The sequence below is a fragment of the Anomalospiza imberbis genome, chromosome 9, assembly GCF_031753505.1.
Source record: "Anomalospiza imberbis isolate Cuckoo-Finch-1a 21T00152 chromosome 9, ASM3175350v1, whole genome shotgun sequence".
Classification (NCBI taxonomy): Eukaryota; Metazoa; Chordata; class Aves; order Passeriformes; family Viduidae; genus Anomalospiza; species Anomalospiza imberbis.
The window spans coordinates 19,233,242-19,257,998 of record NC_089689.1 but is presented as its reverse complement, the minus strand read 5'-3'; the positions used below and the strand labels follow the sequence as shown (position 1 = coordinate 19,257,998).

Sequence of the window (24,757 nt, the reverse complement as noted above, 5' to 3'; positions counted from 1 at the left end):
AACCACACATACTGTAAATTTCATTTTCAAGCCATAATCTCTAAATTAAATCTGTGTACCTAAAAAATATATAGTGCAAAATTGCACTCCTTCAGCCCCCTCCCTCTCTTGCAGCCCAGCAGCGTTTTCACAAACATCACCTGGCTTTGTGCTCTATATTTAGAGCACAATGTTTGGTTAGATTCTAATCTTCTTGGAGAACGTCATTATCTCTTTCTTTGGCAAATAGAGGTCCAAAGTGTCAATTACCTTCTTAAACTCTTTCGTACACACAGGGCTGAGCTGGGTTTGATATTCACTCTGCCAACAGCTCAGTCTGCAATTTTTCACAGTCATCCACAGAAAAATTGTGCACCAGCATATCATCCTAGATAAATTACACATTTCAGATGTGGTTACATGCAACTTCACCACTCCTGGCCAGTATATTCTGGCAGGAGAAAATAAAAAACAACAATTAAAAAAAAGGCAAAAATAATCCCAAAGAGAACGCTTTTCTGCGTTCGAACTCTATGAGTTCAATATAAAGTTATAGAGAAAAATTGAAATGAGCACAGGAGATTAGTGGGCTATTACATGTAAATCAGCATAGCTGTGCGGAAATGACATCATCTCTTATGTGTGTAATTCCTGATGATACATCCCTTGTTCTGTGGGTGACACTGGCTTCATGGCCCAAAGGCAGCTGCACAGTCTGATGGCTGCAGCAGCCTCTACCATGGGCAAGCCTAGGTTAAGAAGTGTCAAGGTGAAATGGAATGTATGGTAGCATTTTCTTTACAATAAATCCTGTTCTTTCCTTAACAAAAACTTATATTGATTATACAGCCGCAAAATGAGTAAAACTGACAATTTTGAGACTACCTTTTTTTTTTCATAGAAAAGTCTGTTTTTATTCACATGCGTACTTATACACAGGTCCCTGTGCACATGGTTGTGTGCATTTAATATACATGTATGAGTATACATGTTCAGGAAATACTTTTCATTCTTCTACTTCAAACCAGCAAATGAGAAGAACATATTGTTACCGTTGGACCTCCTGGGACTACTTCAGATGTCAGAGACACAGGAAGGGAGTCATATCTCTGGTAAACACAAAGTAAGCAAACTCTGAAATAACAAGTTTATAGCTCCTTAAATTAATTTTCCCGCATCCTCTGAACATGTAACATATTGATTCTTAGTACCATAAAGCAGGATGAAAGGAGTATTTTCTCAAGAAAGGAAATCAGCATTATTTGGCAAGGGTTAAAACACATTTTGAATTAAGCAAGTAAGAAACCATCCAAGTGCAGATGATCAGCCTAAAAGTTTGGGTAAATTTTTGAGAGAGACAAATAACTCTTTTTTACCACATCATCTACACACATTTTAAAAACTCTTTTTAGATGCAAACAGAACTAATTTAAAAGAGAGTCTGGTTATGATTAAAGATATAAAAAGAGGAAGTTTTGTTTCTTTCTTGTTCTTTCAAAGATGCATTACTGTATTTTAGTCATGCTCAATGTAACATTTAAATAAAATATAAACAAAACATAAAAAAAATAGAGGGATCTTTCTTTTTTTTTTGGCTCAAATCTGTGAATGTAATGAATCTATCTAAAAAGTCCCTAAAATGGACTTTATTCAAGGCTTCTAAAAGTTAGGGTCAATCTTAAAAATATTTATTGTGGGCTGTGCCTTTGGCCCAGGTGAACTGTGTTTTCTGGCAGTAGGAAGAAGAGCTAACCCTCTGAAGATTCTCTGTCTCTCTCGTTTGAGTGGGAAACTGGGAGGGATTTCTTAATTTCTGGATTTGACACTTTGGCTGCATAAAACGCTTTGAGTCAAAATCTTATGGACTCAGCCATTTAAGAAATTGGAGTGAGGCAGCCGCCACCTCGCCTTATTCATCAGGGTTGTATTGTTACTCCAGACATCCTGCACTGCTTTCTTCCTGACTCCTGTTCTCATGCATCACCAGGCACTGTTGTAACAAATGCTCCCCTTTCAAATTCCTGACCTACTCTTAAAAAATTAAACTAAAACATAATTTGAATATAGCTATAAAAAATAAATTCAAGGCTACAGAAGCTGTTTTGACTAATACTGTTAGCCAAGGGTATGGCTATTTTCAGGAACATAAGCATAACTCCATCCTTTGTGGCTGGAAGGCAACCATACAACAGCTGGTTAGTCCCCAGCAGCCTACAGACATCACAGCCATCAAGCCCTTCCCAAATTCACAGAAAGTGTGACATCTTGCACATGAAAAGGCAAAAGACATACATAAAGCCATAGGTCCCCAAATGGCCAGGAACCTGCTATGTGAACATTAACACCAGCGCTTTCCCAGGCAAGTGGACTGTTAGGCACCAGAAAATCAAATCCTCCCAGCTAATTTATCCAGACTTTTCAATTCCATGATCTGCCTACAGGTTTAATCTGGAATGTGAAATCAAGATACCTCAGCTGGGCAACATCTCACAGCTCAGCAGTCAATCTCTGCACTTCATGAAAAGTAAAAAAACATTCAGCTGTATTATTACTAAAGACACTCTCCCCTGGAGAGGAACCCTGAAGCCATGGACTAAGTTAAATATAATACCTAAATATGCAACAAACAGAATGGTGTGTCCCAACAAATCTTGGGATCACCAAAATGCCCAACACCTAAGCCTACAGTAGGAATTCTGAATTTGAAGGTTACTCCTGCTTCTTCCCTGAAACCATGTAAAAGCTCCAGCAGAATATAGAGGCAAAGAAGTAGAGATTAGGAGGTGCAGGAAGAGAAGGGGAAAGGAAAAAGCGTAAAGAGCATATCAAAAGGGCTGGGAATTAGTGATCTTCTTTGGCCCCCTGTATAGCACATCCCAAGTTTTCCAAGCTGTCACATGCTGAGTTGAGCCCTGTTAACGTTTGGCTAAGGCATATCTTTCTCCTGCTGTGCTATGTTAGAGCAGCTGCAATTTGCCTTTTTATAGCTTGTGGTAACTGATAGCAGTAAAATGAATTTAGGAAGTGTGTGGATTGGATCTTCCATATCAGTGATTTCAGACTATTTGGTAAACACAGAAGTGACATCCAGTGATGTATGCCTGCTGTTAAAAAAAAAATTCTCCTTTGGTAAATCAACACTTAAATTAAATAATTTTTCTATTGAAGAACAATTTTGGATAGAATAAAATGATTATGCACAGTGCTTTTACAGGGTCATTTTAATTTGAAAGCAAAAATTTCCTCCATAAAAACTGTACACAAATTGGGTGCTGCAGAATGGCAACAATGACACCAGTGAATCCAAACAAATTCAGTGACTGCAATTAAAGTCAATGGTGGGACTCAGCAACATCATGTTAGAACAAGGAACTGAGGTCTCACAGAAAACCTTATTTTTATAGTTGGCAAAAGCCAGAGAGTTTGTATTTTGACCCTCCATAAAACAAGAAAATATGTTTGTGTTCAGATATTGAGAATGCTTTCAATTTGATTGAGATGGATTTATACAAATTGCCCTGTGCTCTATCAGGGATTCTGTATTTTGATACAAAATACCACTTTGCACTGAATTACTTTTTATTTCTGTAAAATGATAAATCCTCCTACACTGCACTTCAGAAACAGACTTACTGCCTTGCCCCAGTAGGAGGTTTCTACGACAGCCTAAGTCCTTGCTCAATATTTCTGGAAGAGCTGTAACTATTTTACAAGTAACACTGATTAATCTTGCAGTATAATTTGCAAGTGACATTTACAAGAGAATATTGTGTAGGGATATCTGGGAGGGATATTGTGTTCAGGCTTTTCCTGCTTGCCTGCCTACCCTCCTGGAACAAACAGCACTGCTTCATTTTCCTTCCGTATTTTACAAAGTTAAAGTAAACACTGTGATCACACTGTTTACTTTAATTTCCTGCAGTGTGCCAGCAAAGCAGCAAATTGGCAGTCAGCAATCAAGAAGCAGCCAGCATTTGAAACAGCAGAGCTGCTTAGGAAAGCATCACTGATGCCAACTCATTTTCCCCTTTGTTTTAAAAATAAAATATTGGCTTCTATGAAGTTTTACTTCTACCCTTATCTTTTTTAAAGGATCTGAAATTTTGTTCATTTCCTTTAATTTTCTTTTAGAAGAAAGCTGGAAATATGAACAACACCTCATTTATATGTCCAACTCTTCTTATATAAAGAAATACATTTATGAATGGCAAATATATTCTATTTATCTGTAAAAATCCATAGAATTTTTACATGAAAGGAAGTTAAATTGTCTAAAAATCAGTTGTTTCTGGGTACATCTTTATTTTTATGCCAAGAGCTTTAGCCCATATTACTTTAATTAGGTGTATGATATTGTGAAACTAAAGCCTTGTGCATTACAAGCAGAATACACATCTGCCCAAGAACAGCCCTAAAAAGCAAATAGATGTACTATCAGAGGGCATTCTCTTTTATTTAATACTACATAAGTAAGGGATATAAATACAAAAGAAAAGGTAAGGAGACTGGGATAGTATTTTGTACCTCAGAGGTGTAAAGCTTGACAAGGTGACTCATTTATGGCTTTCTGGAAGATACTGTACAGAGGGAATTTATTGCTCTGTAAGTTATAATTCCAATATATAAAAGAGGCCAGATACCACAATCAGTTATTCTCCTGACTATGTGCATTCCTGCATATATTCTTGTTGAAGACAATGAGATTATGAAGAGGATTAGCTTTTTGTTAGAGTGGCCAAAGTATGCCTTCAGAAAGTCCAAAACATGACCTAATTTAAAGTGGTTGAAATCTTGTGGGAAAGATTGTAAAAGGATAATTATTTTAAAAGCCATGACTTTGACACCAGGAAATTAAATTCATATCTATGTGTCTTTATCTATACACAGCAAATCCAATAATCTTGATCTCTCTGCAGTCACTTAGCCAGCTGGCAAAGTGAGCAAAGTCAAAACTAACAAACCCCATTCCTAAGGTATGTTGACATCAGTGATTCATGATTCATCAATAATGGTGCTAGGAAATAAATGTAAGAGGACATTATTGCCTTTTGCAGCACAGAAAACTCAAGGGAAAATGCCTAAGTGTGTCACAGTGAAAAGACAGGACTAACAAAGAAATAACTTTTGCAAGTATTTAAGAGGTGTTACAAGCAAGTGAAAGTAGAGAAACAAAGGTAAACCTTTGACTGTAAGAATGCAACTATAAATGAAAATGAAGACTTTCTCAGCTATGAAAGCTTAAGAGGACTAACCTGAAAACTACCATTTTCTGTTCAACATGTTTATAAGGAGGAAGAATTTGAATTGCTTGTTTCAGAATAAAGTCTCAAGACAATGACTGTTCTGGTTTAATTGTCTACCAGGATAACCACAATGAAGAAGTTAGTTCCACATTATGCAAAATAACTAATGTTGTTGACAGTAATTATGACTCTCACAGCCTATCTAAATAACAAAAAAGGGCAAATATGTAAACATAATGTACTACATAGGCTCTTTTGAAAATGCTTGTATTAGCACATAATTGATGATCTCCTTTGAAGGTGACTGCACTATCATTGTAAAAGCCTAAGATTATTAACTGAATAAAAATGGGTAGCTATCTCTAGAAGAGCAGATACACCTGCTGCTTTTGCCACACAGAACAGCAAGATCTCATACATCATTAAACAACTGAGGCTTTGCTTTACGTTTTCACAGCTTTAAACTATTCATGATAGGGTGTAGCCTACATTTCTAATCCTTTATAACCTACCCAATTAAAATTCTGGTTAATTTTTTATGCTATTAGAGGACTACTGCACAATATTAGTAATGCACCATGTTACATGCTGCCCTAGAGAAACCTTGTCTCTCTGTCAGAGCCAGCAGCCACACAGTTTTCATACAAGCTTTGCTGCTTTGCTGGAGGGTAAGTGACTTTGGTGGCTGTTGAGGTATTTTACCAGAGAAAATGTTGGTCTCCAGACATGAGACTTGCTTCAAACCATTGCCACTTGACTGCAATACACCAAAAATACATCTAGTATCTTGTTTGCCTGGACTGACTTTGGAAATTTAATTTTGAAGACTGAGTTTTCAAACACTGAGTATAATTCTTAATAAACAATTAATGGATTAATAAAATTTGTGAATGCATATTTCACTGCACTGAATTTTCTTTAACTGTTCAATAAATGTTTTTATGAAATTTGAATGTAGATTTCTCTAAGAAAATACAGGTAAAAGGGAAAGTAAGAAAAAGGTATTATATGAGAAATAAAAGAGCATGGAAGACATGATAAATCTGTCCTCACAAATTTGGATTTAATAACATTATAATAGGTGCATATATAATGGATGGGTTTAAGAACATCAGTCATGGCAGTGAGAACAACAGGTATCCTTACTACAAATTTAGTTGATTATTCATAATTACAGACTTTCTAGACCAGTACAGACAATGTAGTGGGTACCAGATGATGCTAGGTAAGTAAATGCTGGTTTGATTTATACCAGGCAGTATTACTAAAATTGACATGTTTTTCTTCTTTCTCTGCATTATTCACAAGTGTTAGCCCTTGACTCTGCAAATATGATGTGCATTTATTGTTCAAACCAGATGACTTTCATGGTACTCCAAATGAACTAGTGCAAGAGCAAAACCAGTGTTGTGAAGGCCATTTCTTACTTTCTTTTGGTCAGCTTGATAGACAAATAAGGATTAACCTATCACAGCAAGGTTAGCATTAAATTCAAGAAATATATTTAGAAACGACAAGAAACTTGATGCAAAGAAGAGACTGACAGAACAGTGTTTGTTCAGACTTTAGAAGGAAAGGAAAAGGGCAAATAATAATGCTGCCTACACTACTTAATTGAACGTCATGAGGGCTTATGGAGGAGATGAAGCTAAACTATTATTAGAAATGTACAGTGGTAAGCACACATGGGAAGGAAAAGTAACAAGCTGCAACAAGGGAAACCTCAACCAGATATCAGAAAAAACATTTTCACAATTGGTCAAACACTGAAACAAGGGCCCAGAAGGGTGCAGGTTTCATATCCTTGGAGATACTCAAAACTCAGCTGGTAAAAGCCCTAAGCTACCTGCTCTAAGTTGAACCTGCTCTGAGTGGGGAGCTGGACCAGATGACCGACAAAAGTCTCTTCCAAACTAAATTATTCTATGATTTTGTGATTCCTCATTTTCGGTTTTTAGCCATCTGTATTTCCCTTTAAATATTCCCACCTTATAAACAAAAAAAGAAGGCCTTAGAAAAAAAAGCTTTTGCATTCTAAATCTTCGTAAATAAACATACTTCCAAGCACAGCATGGCAAATAAGCTACAAAACTTCAAAATACCTGTGGGTTGCTCTCCTATGCTCATACCAAACCAAAGGGTTACTGCTAAGTAGTAACTGCTAAATTTCCCAAGATGCTTGAAACACAAAAACTGACCTGGTAGATGGTTACTTCTCATAACTACTTCTCAGGATACTGAAAACTGACAAGATTCATTTGAGCCTGTCTGCAGCTGGACATAGCCATATCTAACAGTGAAAATAAATATTAGAGCTATTCATAGTGGAAGAAAACTCAAATATGAAGGTGGGGAAAATATCCTTTTCTTTAGATGAAAGACAGAGTCATCCTAAAGTAGATCACTTAATAGGATTTCTGGCATATTTCTCTGGCAAGAAGCTGTAGTAGAAAAATCAACACTGGCATGTCTCTGTGGCATACGCACCTCCTTGGTTTCCAAGAACAGCCCAGGAGCTGTTACTTGATGGTGATCAGCTGCTGGGAAGAGTGGCCAAGTGCTGTGTGTGTGAGGCAGGGAGCTGAGGGCTGTGCAGTAGACACCAGCCCTAAGTTCAGAAATCCTGAGTCACAAGGGAAATTGCTGAAGGTAAATCAGCAAAGATTAGTTAGCAGCTCTCATGGAAAAGAAAAGCTGGAAAACAGGTCATACTCAACATGTACACAGCAAGCTGTATCAAAACACCAAGCTGACCATAATTTGTACAATTTCTCAGAAAATATTAAATTTTTTGACTTTGAAGACATGTTAGTGTAGGACACTGCTGTGACATAAAGTTTAATCCTTGAGCTGTGGTCTCTTGGGTAAGTTTTTCAAGTGAGCACATAACAAAAAAACGTATAGGTAAAATCTGTTTACCTTTACAGACTGTTATGCCATTTCCTGTGTATCCTTGGGAGCAATAGCAGCCTGTTGTCCCACCCTGAACTTCACACCTGGCATCTTTGTGGCATGTCATGTTGCAGCTTGGAGAAGTGCAGCCATAGTCCAGCAGACTGGAAATCAGAACTGGAACAAAGGAAAATCAGACTTGTTTCATTAACGAAAACCTTTATTCTGAGCTCTAAAATAAGATCTGGGCCAAAGGTTTCCACAAAATGGGTGTATTCCAGTAAGCATCATCACAGACTCAGTTGTACTACAGGATAGGGCAAGGGCTACCAGCTACGGGGGAATCTTAGGTGGAACAGCAGACACCACAGATAAACAACTCAATCAGTATAAAATTGGTAAACTGCATAGAAGTTACTCAGTGATCAGGGGAAACATTTAGATGGCTTTCAAAGCTCTCTAGTAGTTTCCAGTAAAGCCCAGGCATTTATTTACACTCTGAATTATGTATGGAGTGTAATCCAAACTGCCCTACGTGTTCAAGGGAGAAACACCAAAGAAGGTTCCCCAGATCACACTTTTTATTCTTATAAGCACTCCCTTTCTTCTGAAGCTAACACATAGGTATGGTCTGGTAGATTAAGATGAAATGCCACATATTTACATCATTATGATAGCACAGTTTAAAAGCTATTTATGGCGTGGCAAATTATTTAAATTTAATCTCTCAAAACACCATAACTACTTTCCCATTGTATGAATGCATATGGTTTTCAACACAAAGAAAAAAGGAATCTCTTCTTTTGAGAAAGCTTACAGGTCACTCTACTATCACACACCCTATAACTGGTTAGATATAAGGCATTTAGCTCAGAAAGGAAAGTACGTTTTTTACGTAGTTTACAAATTGTTAACTTTGTAGTTTACAAATTGCTAACTACAGGATGTAGTGAAAGTTGCAGAACACAAAGATCCTTCTGGGTGCTGTCTTTCCCTGCAGTTCTGCTTTTCCCTACTTAAATGTCATTCTGGATTTTTGCTAGCCTGGTGTTACAGTTTCATTGCCGCATGAAATCTCATCAAGATGATGTTTTCTTGGAAAAATTAAGACTTCACAAAAAGTTAAAAATACTTAAATTTACATACAATATAAAAATAATTATATATAATCCAAGTCGATTTAGATATCAACAAATTTCACATTTTCCTCTGTGTTTCTGAGAGGAGAGACTGTCTTCCACAGGGATTAAAATAGAAACCTGTTGATTCTGTTGTCATTTTACTGTTTTCAGCATGTGAAATCTAAAAATTTCCTAAGCAGTTTGAGAGAGAGAAGGAAAAAACCCAAAACAAATGCACAGAAACTCTCAATGTTTCTGGGTTTTTTTCAGTACAAAAGCCACAGTGAGATAGACAGGCATTTGGGGTTTGTTTTGGGATGATACTAACGATGCAATTACCAAACCCAGCAGCAGCACTGATCAAAGCTACAGGGATTTCCAGTCCTGTGTACCCAGCAGCTTTCAACCACCCCAATATAATAATTTCTCCTTGTCAGATCCCACTCCCTTCTCACCTGCCACACACTCCCCAGAGACAGAGGTTTCACCTACCTAGGAATGGAAGCAGTTTCATTGGTGATGCCGTTGCTGTGCAGTGCCTGGTGCAGAGCCCCTGTGTCAGAGAAGAAAACTCCCTGCTTTGAAATATATGACCATGTGCAAAATACGCACATATGACTATTGGGAAAGCAACGTCCCGGTACAGGCACAGCCCCGACACTGCCCTTTGTCCCAAGCCTCACACTTCCAAATGTTCCTGAGGCTCTCAGGCAGGACAGGAAGGGTCAGGAGGGGCTAAGGACCTGGTCTTCTTGCAAGTAGGAAAGCAGTGAGAAAGCAAAAGGGAAACAAGAGGCTGCGTCTTGCAGAGGATATCAGAGAGGATTCCAGGGTGAGGAGGTTAGAGGAGCATGGAGCTGTTTGGGAGCGTGGCTGGGGCAGAGGTGACTGCAGCCTGCTGGCAGTACAGGAGCAGCAGGTGGAGCAGATGAGGGAGGGTGAGGAAGAGGTGGGGGAGAATAGTAACTTGTTCGGTGTTTACGAGCTCAGAGGTAATGGTCTACATGTTTCCTTCCACCTTTTCCTGCTGACATGAGTACATGTGAGCCCCGAGTCTCTTTTTGTTTGGAATCAGTCTTGGCTAACTGCTGTTGTTCTTACTGCTTTCTTCAGTTTTGAGATGGATCTTTACTGCAGTAAAGCAATGTTGCTTTAAGGGTAATGGGATGTAAGGGAGGTACAGGAAATCACTGAACTCCGCTTTGTGAGGAAAACAAAGACATAGGCAGGGAGGAAAGAGGCAGGAAACTCAGGAACTGAAGGAGACCAAATTTCTATGAGTTCATGGGTTGTGTAATAGGACATGTTCAATATAGCATTTGGCATGTCTTTGTTTTTAACTCGAGAGCAGTTCTATCCTCATTATAGCATCCTGAAGAGACTTCAGCATGCACTTGTATAGTTCACTGATATGCCAATATTTTCTCTACTCTTGCCAGGGACAATGTGCCTACAGTCATTGCCCAGCTTTCTGGGGATGACGACTCTCATCTGTAAAGCACTGTAAAACTGAAGCAATGATGTGTGCCTGTCCCTATAGATGCAAGCTGAGGGATGTGCACAAACAGCCATGCTACTGGGAGAATGGAGAATCTCTAAGGTAAATAAAACACATAAGGCTTTGGAATGTCACTGTGACAAAATATATCGTGTCTGACTAGAAAGTTTTGAGGCTGGGTAGGTACCTGATGGGAAAGCGTCAGTCTGCTCTTGGGAATTATCTCTAGATCTGGCAACATTTTTTTCTAAACTTTTTAGGAACTATTTGCTCACCACCATTTTCCAGCCTCATGATCACTGCTGGCTGGAGTTCAGTGGGTAAAACTCTACTCAGGCCAGGGAGGTGTGAAGCATGTAGAAATAGCACGTAGGTGTCTGGTTGGCACAAAGTACTTCTGGAGCACCTTGGCAAACAGGGAGGAAGCTCCAGGAACCGGATGTTAATTTCTGATGAACTGCAGAATAATGGACAAAGGGTCCAGGTGTAGGAAGACTTTTTTCCTCCTGTTTGACTTTGTGATGGGAGGAAGACTTAAAGGGTATAAGAGGAAGGGACTAGGAATTTGTTTGTTTTCTTAAGTTTTCCCATAATCTAATGCATGGAGCCACGGAGGAACACAAAATCAGATGACACAGCTTTGATGTGCACGTCCTGTCCTGTCTCTTGTGCTGGCATGTACTATAAGCCCAGCTGGTCTGTACTAACTTACAAATCCTGCTGCTAAACTTCAGTGGAATATAGGTTTTCAGGGGATGAAAACCTATAATGCAGAAAATAAATGTTATTGTTCTATGTCTTATTACTCCCCAAAATCAAGCTAAATGATTTTAACAGTAAGCAAGAGAGCAAGAAGTTACAACCTAAGATTCAGGTTTTAAGAGCTGGAAACACATTTTACCACCCAGATATGTATATTTCAATTTTGTCTTTCAACCAGCATTCTGCAAGAGGTGTCCAGATAGACTGGTTGCAGAACAATTTCATAACACCAGTGAAAGTAAATTTATAGTAAAAAACTTTAATTCCTTTCCTGATTCAAGGTCTAAGGATACAGGAGAAATTGTGGATGACTCAGAAAAATACCCTATAATCTTACTATTTGGAGACAAATGCCTCCTTTTCTTTTTGCTAAAAAGGCACGTGATAACACCTTTTCACTAGTCAGTGATTCAAACTTACAAGGGGGACCATGCCAAGCACATCAGGATGTTTCCATCTGGAACAGGGCTGCTGACCAACTCGCTGCACTCACAGGTATGGTGGGTGACATCGGAGGCAGTGCATGGGTCCAGTTGGCAAGGGCTTGCTCTGTGGGTGAGGAGGAAGCACATAAAGAAGAAAGATGAGGAAGAACAGAGCAAGGACAGGAGAAGGTAGGCTAGGTCAAGAGCAACTCGGTGATAAAAGGAGCTTCGATCAGATTTAGAAGGCAATAGGAAGACAGTGAAGAAGAGGGATTTAGGAATATCTTAATGAGATCTCAATACTGGGAGCAGTGGATTACTTTTGCATTACACTGCTTTAAAAACTGGCTAATGTGAGTGTCATTTAGAGGCTGAAGACAGCAAGGTCACAATAGGAATGGATGTGGAGAAGGATGGACTTGACAAAGATTTTATGGGGAGAATGAAGAGGAAAGAAGAGATTTCTGAGACATTTTGGAGATTAAACCACAAGGATTTACTGATAGTATCTATTGGCATACAGGGACAGGAGTTAAACAAGTGGAGATGAGCAAGTGCACACATGAAAAGGAGACACTTTCAAATTTGTGCTGTCAAAAATTTCAAGAAATACTGAGAAAAAATACTGAGGAGTGACAAAACTGAAGTATTGATGGGTACCTGTCTTTATAGGCAGGGAGGAGGGACATGCACAAATGTGCATATTCCTGAAAGAGTGGAGAATATGTCTAAGCTAAATAAAATGGGTACAAGGATATGGAATACCAGTACTGCAGAATCCATCATTAAGAAACATTAAAAATAAATGGTTTGTGGAAATATCCCAAAAGTCAGTCTTTCCATTCTTATCCACGGAGAGCAAAGCCCCAGTTCTATACTTAACTGTGTTGCTCATTTTATAAATGGGCTCATTTATCTTTGCAAGACTGAGTTAGGAAGGCATAAGTAAATGAATGTACACAGGTTAACATGCTTGACTTCAAACCACACATTTCTGATTACTGATCATTGTGATTATAACAACTTACATGTGACTGTAGAATTCTCAAGCTGTTGTTTTTTGCCTGTGAACTGATGGGAAGACATCAGCCTGCTTTTATAAATTATTGGGTAGTTTCCAAGCTTTGTATCATGAAAAAACCTATTTATTCAGAGTTGTTTTAAAGGTAATTGGGATGCTGATTGTGCAGACAATGCTGTGAAAATAACATGCACAGCTGATAGCTTTCTAGAGCTCAATCTTATGTAGCTTTCAAAAGATAAATATAGATAAATACAGAGCACTGCTTTCATTCCAGAAACTGCCTATACTGCCAACAAAGGAGGAAAAACTGAACAGAGCTAGTATTAGGTGTGTTTTTTTAAATGAGCAGCAGCATGATCTGCGGTATTAAAGCTATTGTTTGGTGTGATCAAATTTGGACTACTAGCTGAATATATAAGAAAGAATCTCACCAAACTCGTAGTTTGCCATAGGTTGCACACCCCACTTTCAGAACACAACACGTCATCCTCAAAGGAGATGGTGAGAGGGTGTATCCGATTGAGAGATCCTGAATACCCTGGGTAGGGTTTACAAATTTTCAGCCTCCTTGGTGTTGAGTTCTGTGTATTTTCAGGACCCTCAAATGCCAGTATCTAACCCATCATGGTATAATCCACCCTGTATGTGCAGAACAGCCAAAGGCATGTGCATGCAACACAAACATTTATCTCTATCACATAAGTACATACATGTATCAGTTACTGAACTGGGATAATAAATCTTTAATGCCAATAATAAAAATTATGATAATTATGACCATGATCTTTCCTTTCAGTCTTTGCTTTTTTTTTGACAAATGACTGTTGAATCACCAAGTTTCCTGCCAAAAAGAAAATATTATGTAAACCAGACTGATGCATTGGATAAAGCATTTCTCTGATGCTTGTTGTGTTTTGTTTTTAATATCGAATTTATTTATTGGCTTCAAATCAAGTCATATCACTTCAAAAATTTAGATGGTCTTTATGATACTTCAGAAATGTTTCATTTATCCTTGTCACTAGGAAAATTATAGGTTTTTTTTCTTCTAGTCACTGAAATCTGGGTACAATTGATAATGTACTTAAATGTCAGATCAAAATAATGAATTTCCATTATTGGTTTAAAATTACTTTCAAATAAAAAAAATCCATTTAAATTATTTTTCAAACACAGGCTACTCAATCACAGGGCAGCCTATCTCAGAGGGCTCTAGCTCAAAACTAATGTCAGCATCTGTTTTATAACTGTCTCACCTCACCTTCCTGTCTGAGTGCTTTACAAATCCTTATAATTTTATGTGCAAACATCATATTCCATCTGAGCATACAGGGCTGAATAGATCTCTTGGGATGATGTAACTCTAGGCAATTCTGAAGCAATAAACACACAAACTCACATAAACATATGCATGCACACATCCTCCTAAATCTGCGTAGCTATGTCCATCTGAAGGAAATGGCACATTTCAGTGCTCAGAGCCAGTTCCTTTCTTCTCTTTGTTTTGCCTTGGATGAAGTCATGAAATAAGGGAATTTAAAGTGAATGCAATGTTTCTGAAAGCCAGATTAACTGCCCTGAAACTGGGCTCTGTTTCTGCATCTGCTGTAATACAGCAGAGATGTACAGCTTGAGTATAAAGTTCCCCACAGCTAAAAGGGATAAAGTAATTCAGTTTCCATGTCAGTTTGTGTTCTCCTGGTCATGCTACAGTGAAATTGTAACAATAGTCTCATTTCTGCAGGAGAAACAGAGTGAACTCCATGAATAATTACACCAATGAAATTCCAGACTACCGGTTTCTTTTAATGCACTCATTTTATACCACAGCAGCAGAAGCAAAGGGCTCTTACAGTGCAGGGCTAACATCGGAACCACCAGGCCACCAGACTGGGTCCTACAGGACCACAATTACATCTTTGTAGTTTTCACATGGGAGAAGAGTTCTGACACTTCTCTGCCTGCCACAGAGTCCTAGACTTGCAGTTCCTGTCCTGACCTGTCCAGGTGTTTACCCTCTCAATGCTCCAGTCAATCTCTCAGCAGAGCAATACCCCACAAAAGCCATCTTGAATATTTTGTCCTTGGGTAACACTCTTAAAACTGGTTAATTTAAGACATAGGTTTGGAGTCTTATCAGTAACTTCAATGCCTATTGAAGAATGACTTGATCCTAAGCAAGGATATTGGGATTTGGCCCTGCATTCCCAGGAAGCTTGATGTGCCATGGGGTGTACCTTGCAGAAATGCAGGTCAAAGGGATCAGAGGAGGTTGTGTGACCAGCTAGATATGTCCACAGGGATGGACAGAACTGTGGCCAGAACAAGCTATTCACCATACTAGAAAAGAAGATGCTCTTTTCAATTCTCTCAGTCCCTCACAATTACAGATGACCTGGATAACAGTTCACAGAAGTTCTGGCTCTCTGCTGCTGCTGTGTTCTGCCTCTCTTCTCACAGTCCTGCCAAGGCCAGAGCACTCTTCCCCCTGCCTTCTTTCCTTCCTTACCACCTTACCCCTCCATCCTTTCTCCCAGTGACTCCTCAAGAATTTGTGCATTTCCTATCTGAGAAGTCTCGCAGACGGAAAAATACTTGAGGACCATGACAGGAAACAAAATAATACTCAGAGGAGGAAAATAATGAATGATCATTTAGGAGCGAGAGTAGAAAGTTCATGGTATGAACTGCCAAGAGTGCTTTAAGTCAAACCCAAACATCTGCATTACAAACAACAATCATACAATCTGACTTCTTGCATTATCTCTTCCCAGGCAGAAAGTACTCTGTGGTGTATGGGCCAATAAAACAATTATTCTGTAATTTTCCTTCTCTGTGATATCATCTCCTTCCTTGAAGGATTCAGGAACATGAGAATTTGCTGGGAAGTTGTAATGTTTGGAGAAAAGTTGGCTGTAGCACACGGAGTGTAAATGAAGCCCCTCCATTCAATGGCAGCACGGATAATGTTTTGAGAGAGAGCATGGACAGGAGGGACAGGTCCTCAGGCAACCCTGCTATTATCCAATTTCTTTTCTACCACACCAGTCACTTGGTAAACTGTGTTATTTACATGCACTGACTCCAGAAAGGGCTTTCTCTGAACTCCAGTAGTACAAAGCAGAGAGTTCATAGCAGCTAAGGAAAAGTTCAGACTTTTTTGTTTGGGCCAGTGACTTAGAGCCATATTCTCCCCCACTCATGCTACAGGGTCATGTTTCTCTGGTGTTGGGGCACTAGTGGCTGAGTGCTGCCAAGTTCTGTTGGAACAGTTTAAAATGAAACTCTGAAGTATGCTGAAGTAGTTAGCATCCTTATACAAGCCTAAAAACTCATTGCTAAAACTTTCTGTCTGTTCTCTCATGATAGACCTTGGATTGTGGCATGTCTTGAAGAAACCCAAAATAGTCCTCTGACAGAGTTGCATATTTTGTATGGTGCTGGTGCTCTTAAAACTCTCTTGACTTTGAAAGTAAACTTGCAAGTTTAACTTGCATCCTTCTGACTCCTTCTCATGTGTACTGGCCATTTCACCTGGAATTGCTTGACTCTGTCCTTTCAGAGTTGCCTTTTAGCTTAAATTAATATAATTTTATCCCCAAAAAGAGAAATTAATTACAAATAAATAAATCTAGTGATTATTGTTTCCTAGCTTGGACTCCTTCTTACAGATCTAGGGGTCACTATTTCTATCTTACTTTTGCCCTGCTCGTGGCTGGAGTAGGACTGAAGAGATATTTCTGCTCTGGATTTACCCTCCCCCCTGGTTTATAGCACTTTTCCTTCCTTTCTGCTGCTGGATAGTATATCCATCCTAACTCAGAGGTTAGGGATAATTCACACCCCATCAATAGGCACAAGCAGTTTAAATGATTTCTTGCAGTGTTCATTATCTTGTACTTGTCTGCAGTGAGCTTCATCTGGTATCTTGTTAGTCAGTCATTCAGGTTTTATTAGCTCCTCCTGAAATTCCTTACTTTGCTCTTTGGTTTATATTAACTTAAATAATTTTGTATTGTCAGCAAATTTCAGCACCTTGTTATTCGTTCCATTTCCCATATCATTAAATATGAGTGGTGAGCAAACAGTGGAGGAAATTATTCATGAATATTCATTTAAAGTTAAAAGCAAATTCCATTTTCACAGCATTCGTGACCAGCCCTTGTTCACTTTCTACATACAACTGAGTGCTAAAGATTTACTAGAGCAAATGCATGCAGAAGATTCACATTTTATTCCCATATACAAATAATCCCTCCAAAAATTTCCACCTGCATGTTTCTAGACAAAATTCACATTTCGGGAGTAGAGGAGATATCTCTAGAAAGGGGACAGAATCCCAGAAGCTAAGAGTATATTTGTAAGTCCTATTCCTTTCTCATGCAGAGACAATCTGACACAAGCCAAGAGAGGAGAGCGCTGCATTTCTGACATATCCCATTCAACATCTGCACCGGTGCTTACCCAAAGCCAAGCAGAGACCTGCAGCCTTCTGTTGCCACCTGCGTGGGCTCCTGACCGTATTTCCAGCTAGTCTGGCATATGGATTGGCTATTCCACACATCCTGGCATTCTGGTCCAGGCCTGTCTGGTAGGGCATCATGGACTCCCTGCCAGCATTGGCACTGCCTGGCCATGGTCAGCTGAGCCACTCACAGGCTGCTGGCCACGGCCCTGCTCTGCTCTGCAGCTGCACACCCTGACCAAGCTATGGGCACCTCGTGAGCCCCTGGCACCTTTGCCATTTCCAGACACCTCTCTCACCTGTACAGCAGAGGTTGCACTGCTTACATCAAGCACAGCTCCTCTTTAAACACTACCCTGTGCATTTCTGAAACAACATAATGAGATGTGTCATAAATGAATACCATAAAAGAATGAGCTATTTTTAAAATAGCAGTTAAGAACCCATCCAATCTGTTAGAAATTCTGTTTTGAGTTGCACAGCAGTGCTAGATGAAGGTTATCTTTGGAATCTATGTAGATGCTGAAAAGAGAGAAAGAGAAGCAAGGCTTATGAATGAGGCAGGCAATCTGCAATACTGTGACACGGTACATGAGGAACATCATTTGACTAAATTGATTTGTCTTCCAAATGGCAAGAAGAGGTTGAATGGAGGTGGCTGGTGAGCAGTTTAATTTGATTGCCCCCATACTTTGCTCTTATTTTTTAAAAATGGTATCAATACTCTGTTAAGTGTACATATAAGGAAAAGAACCCTTTCGGTTGCTGCAGTAAATTCAAATCTGTGCTCCACATTTAGCTCCACGTGAACACTATGTCACACACACATACTCATAGTGGACAATATGGCCTTTTGGGTGATTAGCCGAAATTGTTTTAAGGTCTGCTCCATGCATTAGTATAATGGCAAAAACAGGACAGAATGGTTTGCAGAACTTAAAAAGCAGCAAGAAATATGTGCTTGCCTCAGTCATAGGTAGTTCTGTCTGTGAACACCCAGGTGTGGCAGGCATTTCCTGAATAAACTCCTGCCTGCAAGCTAAATTTAGTGGAAATTTTGCTCATGCATAGCTATAGGACTTGTTCTTTAAAAGAACTGGAATACAATAAGTCTGTTCATGAACTGCTTTCACTAGTACATTGAAGCCTTCACTTACTAAATCAGATGTTTTCAGATTAAATATTTAAAACATTTTCAAAACATACTGCTGCTGTATGCATGTGGCCCAGTCAGTGCTGATTATACCATATGATACAGCTTTTTTCATAAGATTGCAGGAAAGGAGACGTGCAGATAGTCATATGCAACTTCCTTCTCAGAAATGCCTGTATTTAAAGTGGAAAAAAAAAGGAAATTAAAATGAGATTCCATTGTTTAGATGAAAATGTGCAAAGGTTCATGACTAAATTAATGTAATTCTGACTTTGACCTTTAGACAAAGCATTTAAGAGCTTTCCAATAATGACATCATATTTACTTGGTGCCCATACCTTAGTTTGCAGTTTAATTACCTAAAGAATAAACCAACTACAGATGTATAGTATATGCAATATATAGTAGATATGTTGTAACCCTTACACTCATCACAGTTGCTTTAATTAATTCAAGTGATGATATGCTGAAAAAGCTCACAAAGCCCTTCCCTAAAGCCTCACAACCATGATTCTAGAAACATCTGGGTGCACAAATGGATGCTTGTGAGAAATTCCAGTGTGTTTCAGGGAACTGCAGGGATGCAGAAGATGAACATATATATTTGCTAGTCTGTATTTCACATTGTTTGTCAATCTCCATTTAAAAAATTCTCCCCTAGGTATCTTGAATTATCTAGAAGAACCCTATCAAGAAGAGGGTTTCCTTGGAGATTTTGAGATGTCGAGTTCACTGAAGTCAAGGGAGCTATGCTACTTTATGCAAGCTGGGGATTTAGTCTGATAGTCTCATTTTAGTGAATACAGAGCAGATTGAATTTATCCAAACTTAAGAAAGCCACCTGAATAAGTTTTTTTTTAACAATTCTGTTGTATCCCCTCTGTATTTACAGTGCAATTTAGCAGGCTGAAATTAATTTTTCCTCTCTGATTATGTTTTCTACAGACACTGGAAAGGTTGATGAGTACAATTTAGTTTTAAATGATGTGCCTTATTCATGCTTTTTTCTTTATGTTCCATTACTGTAGGATTTGAGTGGAACCATATGATTATAGTCTTAGGCTGTCATGCAAATGGACTAATTTTGTTCCATTTCCCATTCCCCTCACCGTCCTTGTCAATGCAACGGATAAATCTTGCTCTGTGTTCTGTTCCTCATAGACTTGCAGGGCTGTCATCAGAGTGGATTAATCTACTGCCTGTGTTATCACAAAATTCTCTGTCCTAACAATGACTTATCACCAAATTTAAAGCTTGATATACTTTATATTCAATCTGTAGACTTAGTCTTGCAACAAAAATTGTAATGAGAGCTAAAAATGGTACAAAAATAATCCATTCTTATCGCAGTCTTTGAATTGTAATTTCATGGATTTCCTTGAATACAGTATTTTACTGAACAATAGCAAGAGAGAACATGACAGAATAACATACTTGAAATTTCAATTTTAAATGTCACCTAAATTAAGCTTCCAAATTGTTTAATTAAGTGACCATAGCTCTATTAGCAGTTATTGTCAGCACAATCTCTGTGAAAACAGTTCCTTCGATAAAAGCCAGGGTGTGGACAAACTATTACTCAACAGCATATAAAAACACCACTAAAAACAATTATAATGGTGGGACTTAAACCTAAAATAATACAACTTTTAGAGTTACTTCTTTCACATATAATCCTTTAACTCCCCCCTTCATGCTTGGCTATTGCATTGTTTTTAAACTGACCTGTGGTTGTTATGCATGCTTGTAATTTATTCTTTTCTCGGGGTTCACACACATTACAAGAAAAAATGTTTTAAGCTTTTCTTTAAAATATGTATTTATCTATATGCTCAAGATACTAGATGAAATAACAGTTTTTTATTATTTTTCCCTCTAATGTAAGGTATGAAAGGCCAAAAGAAACTGACTTAAGCTACTCTACATAAAAATAATGCCTTCTAAACTTTAAGCTATCTTCTTATTTTTTTTAGCTTATTAGGTTTGTCTACATGGGAATTTTAGAATGAGGCAAAGAAGTCAGTCTTAGATTATCTTAAATGGAAGAAGGAGCTTCCACTCCACTACCTAGAGCTGGTTTACAGAAATCCCTATGTTAACCATTTCATTTACAGATTCTGGTTTTTTACTTCATAGTTGGCAATTTTGGCAAGGAACCCAGTGCAAACTTTTGCGTGTCAGCTTTGTGATTTTTCTCACCGTGCTTTATGAGTAGCCTCCTAAAACTGGCAGTAGGCCTGAGACTGGCTGTGTTAAATTGCCATGATGCTTTTTCCATAACTCAGCTGTGTTTTGCCAGCTCCATTTCTAAACTGCCATGAGAGCAGCCTGGAAGACACACTGCTCACTTCCAGCAGTCTTTAATATAAACAGGATAATGCCTTGTATTGGCACTCATGCAGTCAGATGGGTTTACCCATGTAGCTTTGGAGGAGCAACATTATGATTTCAGAAGAAAGAAATCTGGAGAATGAAGTAAAAAGCAGTGTGTGGTTTGTTATGTTTTTGGTAGTTTTGGTTTTGAAATTTTTTTTTTTTTTTTTTTTTTGGAGGCCTCCCTCTGCAAGTTCATTCAGAAAGTGCAACATTGCCGCTTTCCTTGGCAAGATGTCAATGTTTGGTATGATGAATTCCTGGGAGGAAAAGCACTGCTGAAGAATTTTATGCAGGAGAAGGTGATGATCCTACTAAGGTTTTTGGTGCTCATTTGAAGGTATAGAGTATCCACATGAAAACCTTTTTCTTCCTGTAATTTTATACCCTTCATGCCTAAAATACTGAAGAAGTAAAGGTTTGAAAAGCAGCAGCAACAAGTGGGGAACGTACTGGGTATTATGGATGTTGGGGATGTATAGGTATAGGTATAGGTATATGTATGTATATTATGGATGTATTGATGTACTGGGTGTTATGGGTATTAAGGACATTTGCCTAGGTCTGTAACACACTGTGCTTCCCTGGGTGGGAAATGGAAGAAGACCTGGACAATTCACAAGATAAAACCTGTCTTGAAATGAGCATGCTAAAACGGAATATCTGTTTTACCATGAGCTGTCCTTTACAAACCACTCCCACACATCTCGCTCTGCACCCACAGTATAAAGAATGTTTTAAAATTATTACAATTTCTTAAGAAGTGCTCCTGCTTCAAACATTAGCCTATTAATGCAGTGTTTCTGATCCAGTGCTCTCTGTGTGCACTATAGCACTGTACACAGCTCAGTCTTGGGAGCCAAATTCCAGCCCTGACTTTTACAAATTCCACAACACATACACAGAAATTATGTGCATGAAGAGCTCATTGTCTGCAAGGTCATATAGTTTATGAGCACTGTTAAAAGTCTCTTCCTGGTAAGGTTTCAGCATTTATGTAGAAAGTTGTTTTTCTCTCATTATGGTATCATGGGAATTTTTCACCTTTTCTTGGGTTCCTGTTTGGCTTCAACAATTTTTGAGAAACTTTCCAGCGTGTTGGTAAGCACACTGGAAGTGTGCAGTGGTAGAACATCTTGCCCAAGTGATCTCTATTTTCCAAGAAAACAGGAAGGTATTGGGAGCACTGACTGAGGCTTAGTCCTCTCTTGTCTTCAGTCACTATCACAGAATATTTTTCCTTTGACATGGCACAGGGAGTAGGAGCAGGAATTACCATCTCAGTTTTATTTATTCCAACAACATCTCGTAGATATTTGCTTTTGTGACACCCTTCCAGATGGGACTGAGCATGCAGCTATTTGAGTCCCAGAGCTCTACAGATGTCCAGATGGAAGACTAGAGTGCACAGCAATCAGTGAGTAATTGGGTAAGTGATAGACCTGCTGCAAAGCAGCATTACCTCACCCTTAAGGAGGATTAATTACAAAAGACTTATGATGCCAATTAATTCTCTTTAAAAAGTTGTGTGTGGATTCAAGGCACTTTAAGTCAAAGAAGTTGTAGTTAATTCAACATAATATGCCTACATAAATAAGCAAGTGTTGAAAGATATTAAGTACTTTATATAGCACACTAGCAAAAGTATCTGAGGTTTTTTTTTGGTTTTTTTTTTTTGTTTTTTTGGTTTTTTTTTTTTTGGTTTTTTTTTTTTTTTGTAAACGTATTCTGGAAACAGTAATAAACTGATCCCCCAGATCACCAGAGGTGGTCTTCCTAAAGCACAGTGTAACCTCTAGTTTTGTTTCACACACAGCACCCAGTGCTGAATACTGAACATGAAGTTTGATCCCAAAGTGCTGATAAAATACAGCTGATGTCTCAGCTTAGGCTGACAAGATTTGTTCATGCTTAAAAAAATAATGCCTCAAGTGACAAGCCCTCAAGATTTCAAAGGAACCCTAAGAGGGTTTTGTTCAATCAGAAGGTAACAGAGATGCTCTTCCTGACACATTGCTGCAGTCTCAATGGAATAAGATAGACACCAAGGAGGGGGAAATACTACTGATCAGGTTAACATGAAAACTTTTTTGCAAGCTCTAATTGGAATGCAAATCTTTGTACCATAAAAAACCTGAGCTATGAATAGAGCATTGGAGTTTAATTGATTAAATCTGTCAGTTTCTAAAAAAGCCAGAGATACACACTCTGATATATTTGACTCCCAACAGTTTTATTAATAGCCATATGGTGCTTCAGCTTCCATAGAGATGCAGGTATAAAACACTGTACATTTTTACACTTAAGTAGATTTCCTGTGAAAGGCACACAACAGAATGTGACTCACAAGGTGAGCAGGAACGTGCCTGTCAGTGGGGCTGGCTCTGCTGGCACAGCTGAACGGCCGAGGCTGCAGAGCTGTGCAGCAGCAGGAGTGAGGCTGACGGCCACTGAGGACCAGGGACATGTAGAGGTTTGCCATTGCTCCATGAAAGAAATTACGATAAATTGTAACAAACACAGGCTGTAAAATACCAGGAAATCAAAGAGAAAGAATAAGAGAAAAAAAATGAAGTCTGGCTAATTGCAGTTTAAATTTCATCGCCATTTTCCCAAATTTCTGCTCTAAGAAGCTAACAAATTTATGAATCCTGCACTGAGAGATGTGCTTCCCTTTAGATAAGTATGACAGAGTGTATGGGTGTATGTGTGTGAGGAGGTATCAGCCCCTCTGCGTATCAGTATGCTCGAGCTTAATGCTTAACATGACAACTTCCCCCACAGCTGCTTTCTCATTATAACTCAGGTAGGTTAGTTTCAAAATTACATATCCAGTAAGTCACTCTACAGATGTTCACTGTCACCCTATGAATCCTCTGCCTTATTCCCTCAATGTGAATTATATTTTTCTCAAATCCTGGACCAACATTTATCAGAACATATACTGGAACTTTTCAAAATTACTGTAATTAATTGAGAGTCTGTAAATTCCTTACCTATCCAAGGGCAATGATAAAACCCTAAAATGAAATGCCATTAAAAATTATGGTATAAATTAAAGCCAAACTAGAATGCTTTTGTTAATCTTCCATCCTGCCCCCAAACTATAAAAATAAAAAATACTTCATGATCCTATGATCAAAATAACAATACCCATGTATACAGCATGGCACACAGTATCATGCTGTTTCATTAGTAAGACTGCTATATATGGCTTGTGCTTTATTACTGCAATAGTATTTAATAGATAGCTCTTGTACTTTGCATTGCATACCTGGTCTCACATTGTGGCTCAAATATTGATTCTTTAAAGAAGAGAATATGAAAAGAGGAAATAAAAAAATTAATTTAATAGGCTTATATTTCTACTCTGTGTAGAACCACATGAACCTTTTCTGATTTTCCAGCAATTCCAAAAGTCTGAAACAGTTCCAAACCACCTGAGTCAGAATGAGAAAGCATGAACTACCTGAAAACATAAGATAGCAGTTTAAAAATTAAAATGGTAAAGAAAAAAGACCTTCAAGTAGAAAAATCCTTTCAATTTGGAATACTGGAATATCAAGATATTGAATCAGAGCAAAGCACTTTGACTTCTATTTCAGTTTTTATTAAATTTCCATCAATCTCTTCTTGACCCAAACAATTCAGAAAAATTGAAATGGAGCCAAGGAAAAATTCATTGCCACCCAATCAGTGTTTTCCAACAAATTTGACCTACCCCTACTTTCTCCTGGTACTTGGCAAGGAGATTATTTATGAATTTTTCAACTTAACTTTTTATGTTTTTCTATAGAAAAAAAATAAACACAACTGGGGAAG

At 38.4% G+C, this 24,757-nt stretch overlaps 1 protein-coding gene across 2 annotated transcripts in view; it reads right to left on the bottom strand.

The window, feature by feature from the left end:
- The window catches only part of ADGRL4 (adhesion G protein-coupled receptor L4), a 130,143-nt gene that overhangs the window by 63,018 nt on the left and 42,368 nt on the right, over positions 1 to 24,757 (bottom strand). The window contains exons 1-2 of one of the 2 annotated variants that reach the window (XM_068199980.1): positions 9,728 to 10,131; positions 8,142 to 8,291 (exon numbers count right to left, since the gene is read on the bottom strand). In XM_068199980.1, coding sequence (XP_068056081.1) covers positions 8,142 to 8,291; positions 9,728 to 9,749 — 172 coding nt within the window. In that variant the 5' untranslated portion in view covers positions 9,750 to 10,131. Of the gene's footprint in view, positions 1 to 8,141; positions 8,292 to 9,727; positions 10,132 to 24,757 lie in introns of those variants that run through there. The other variant, XM_068199981.1, reaches the window with a different exon arrangement.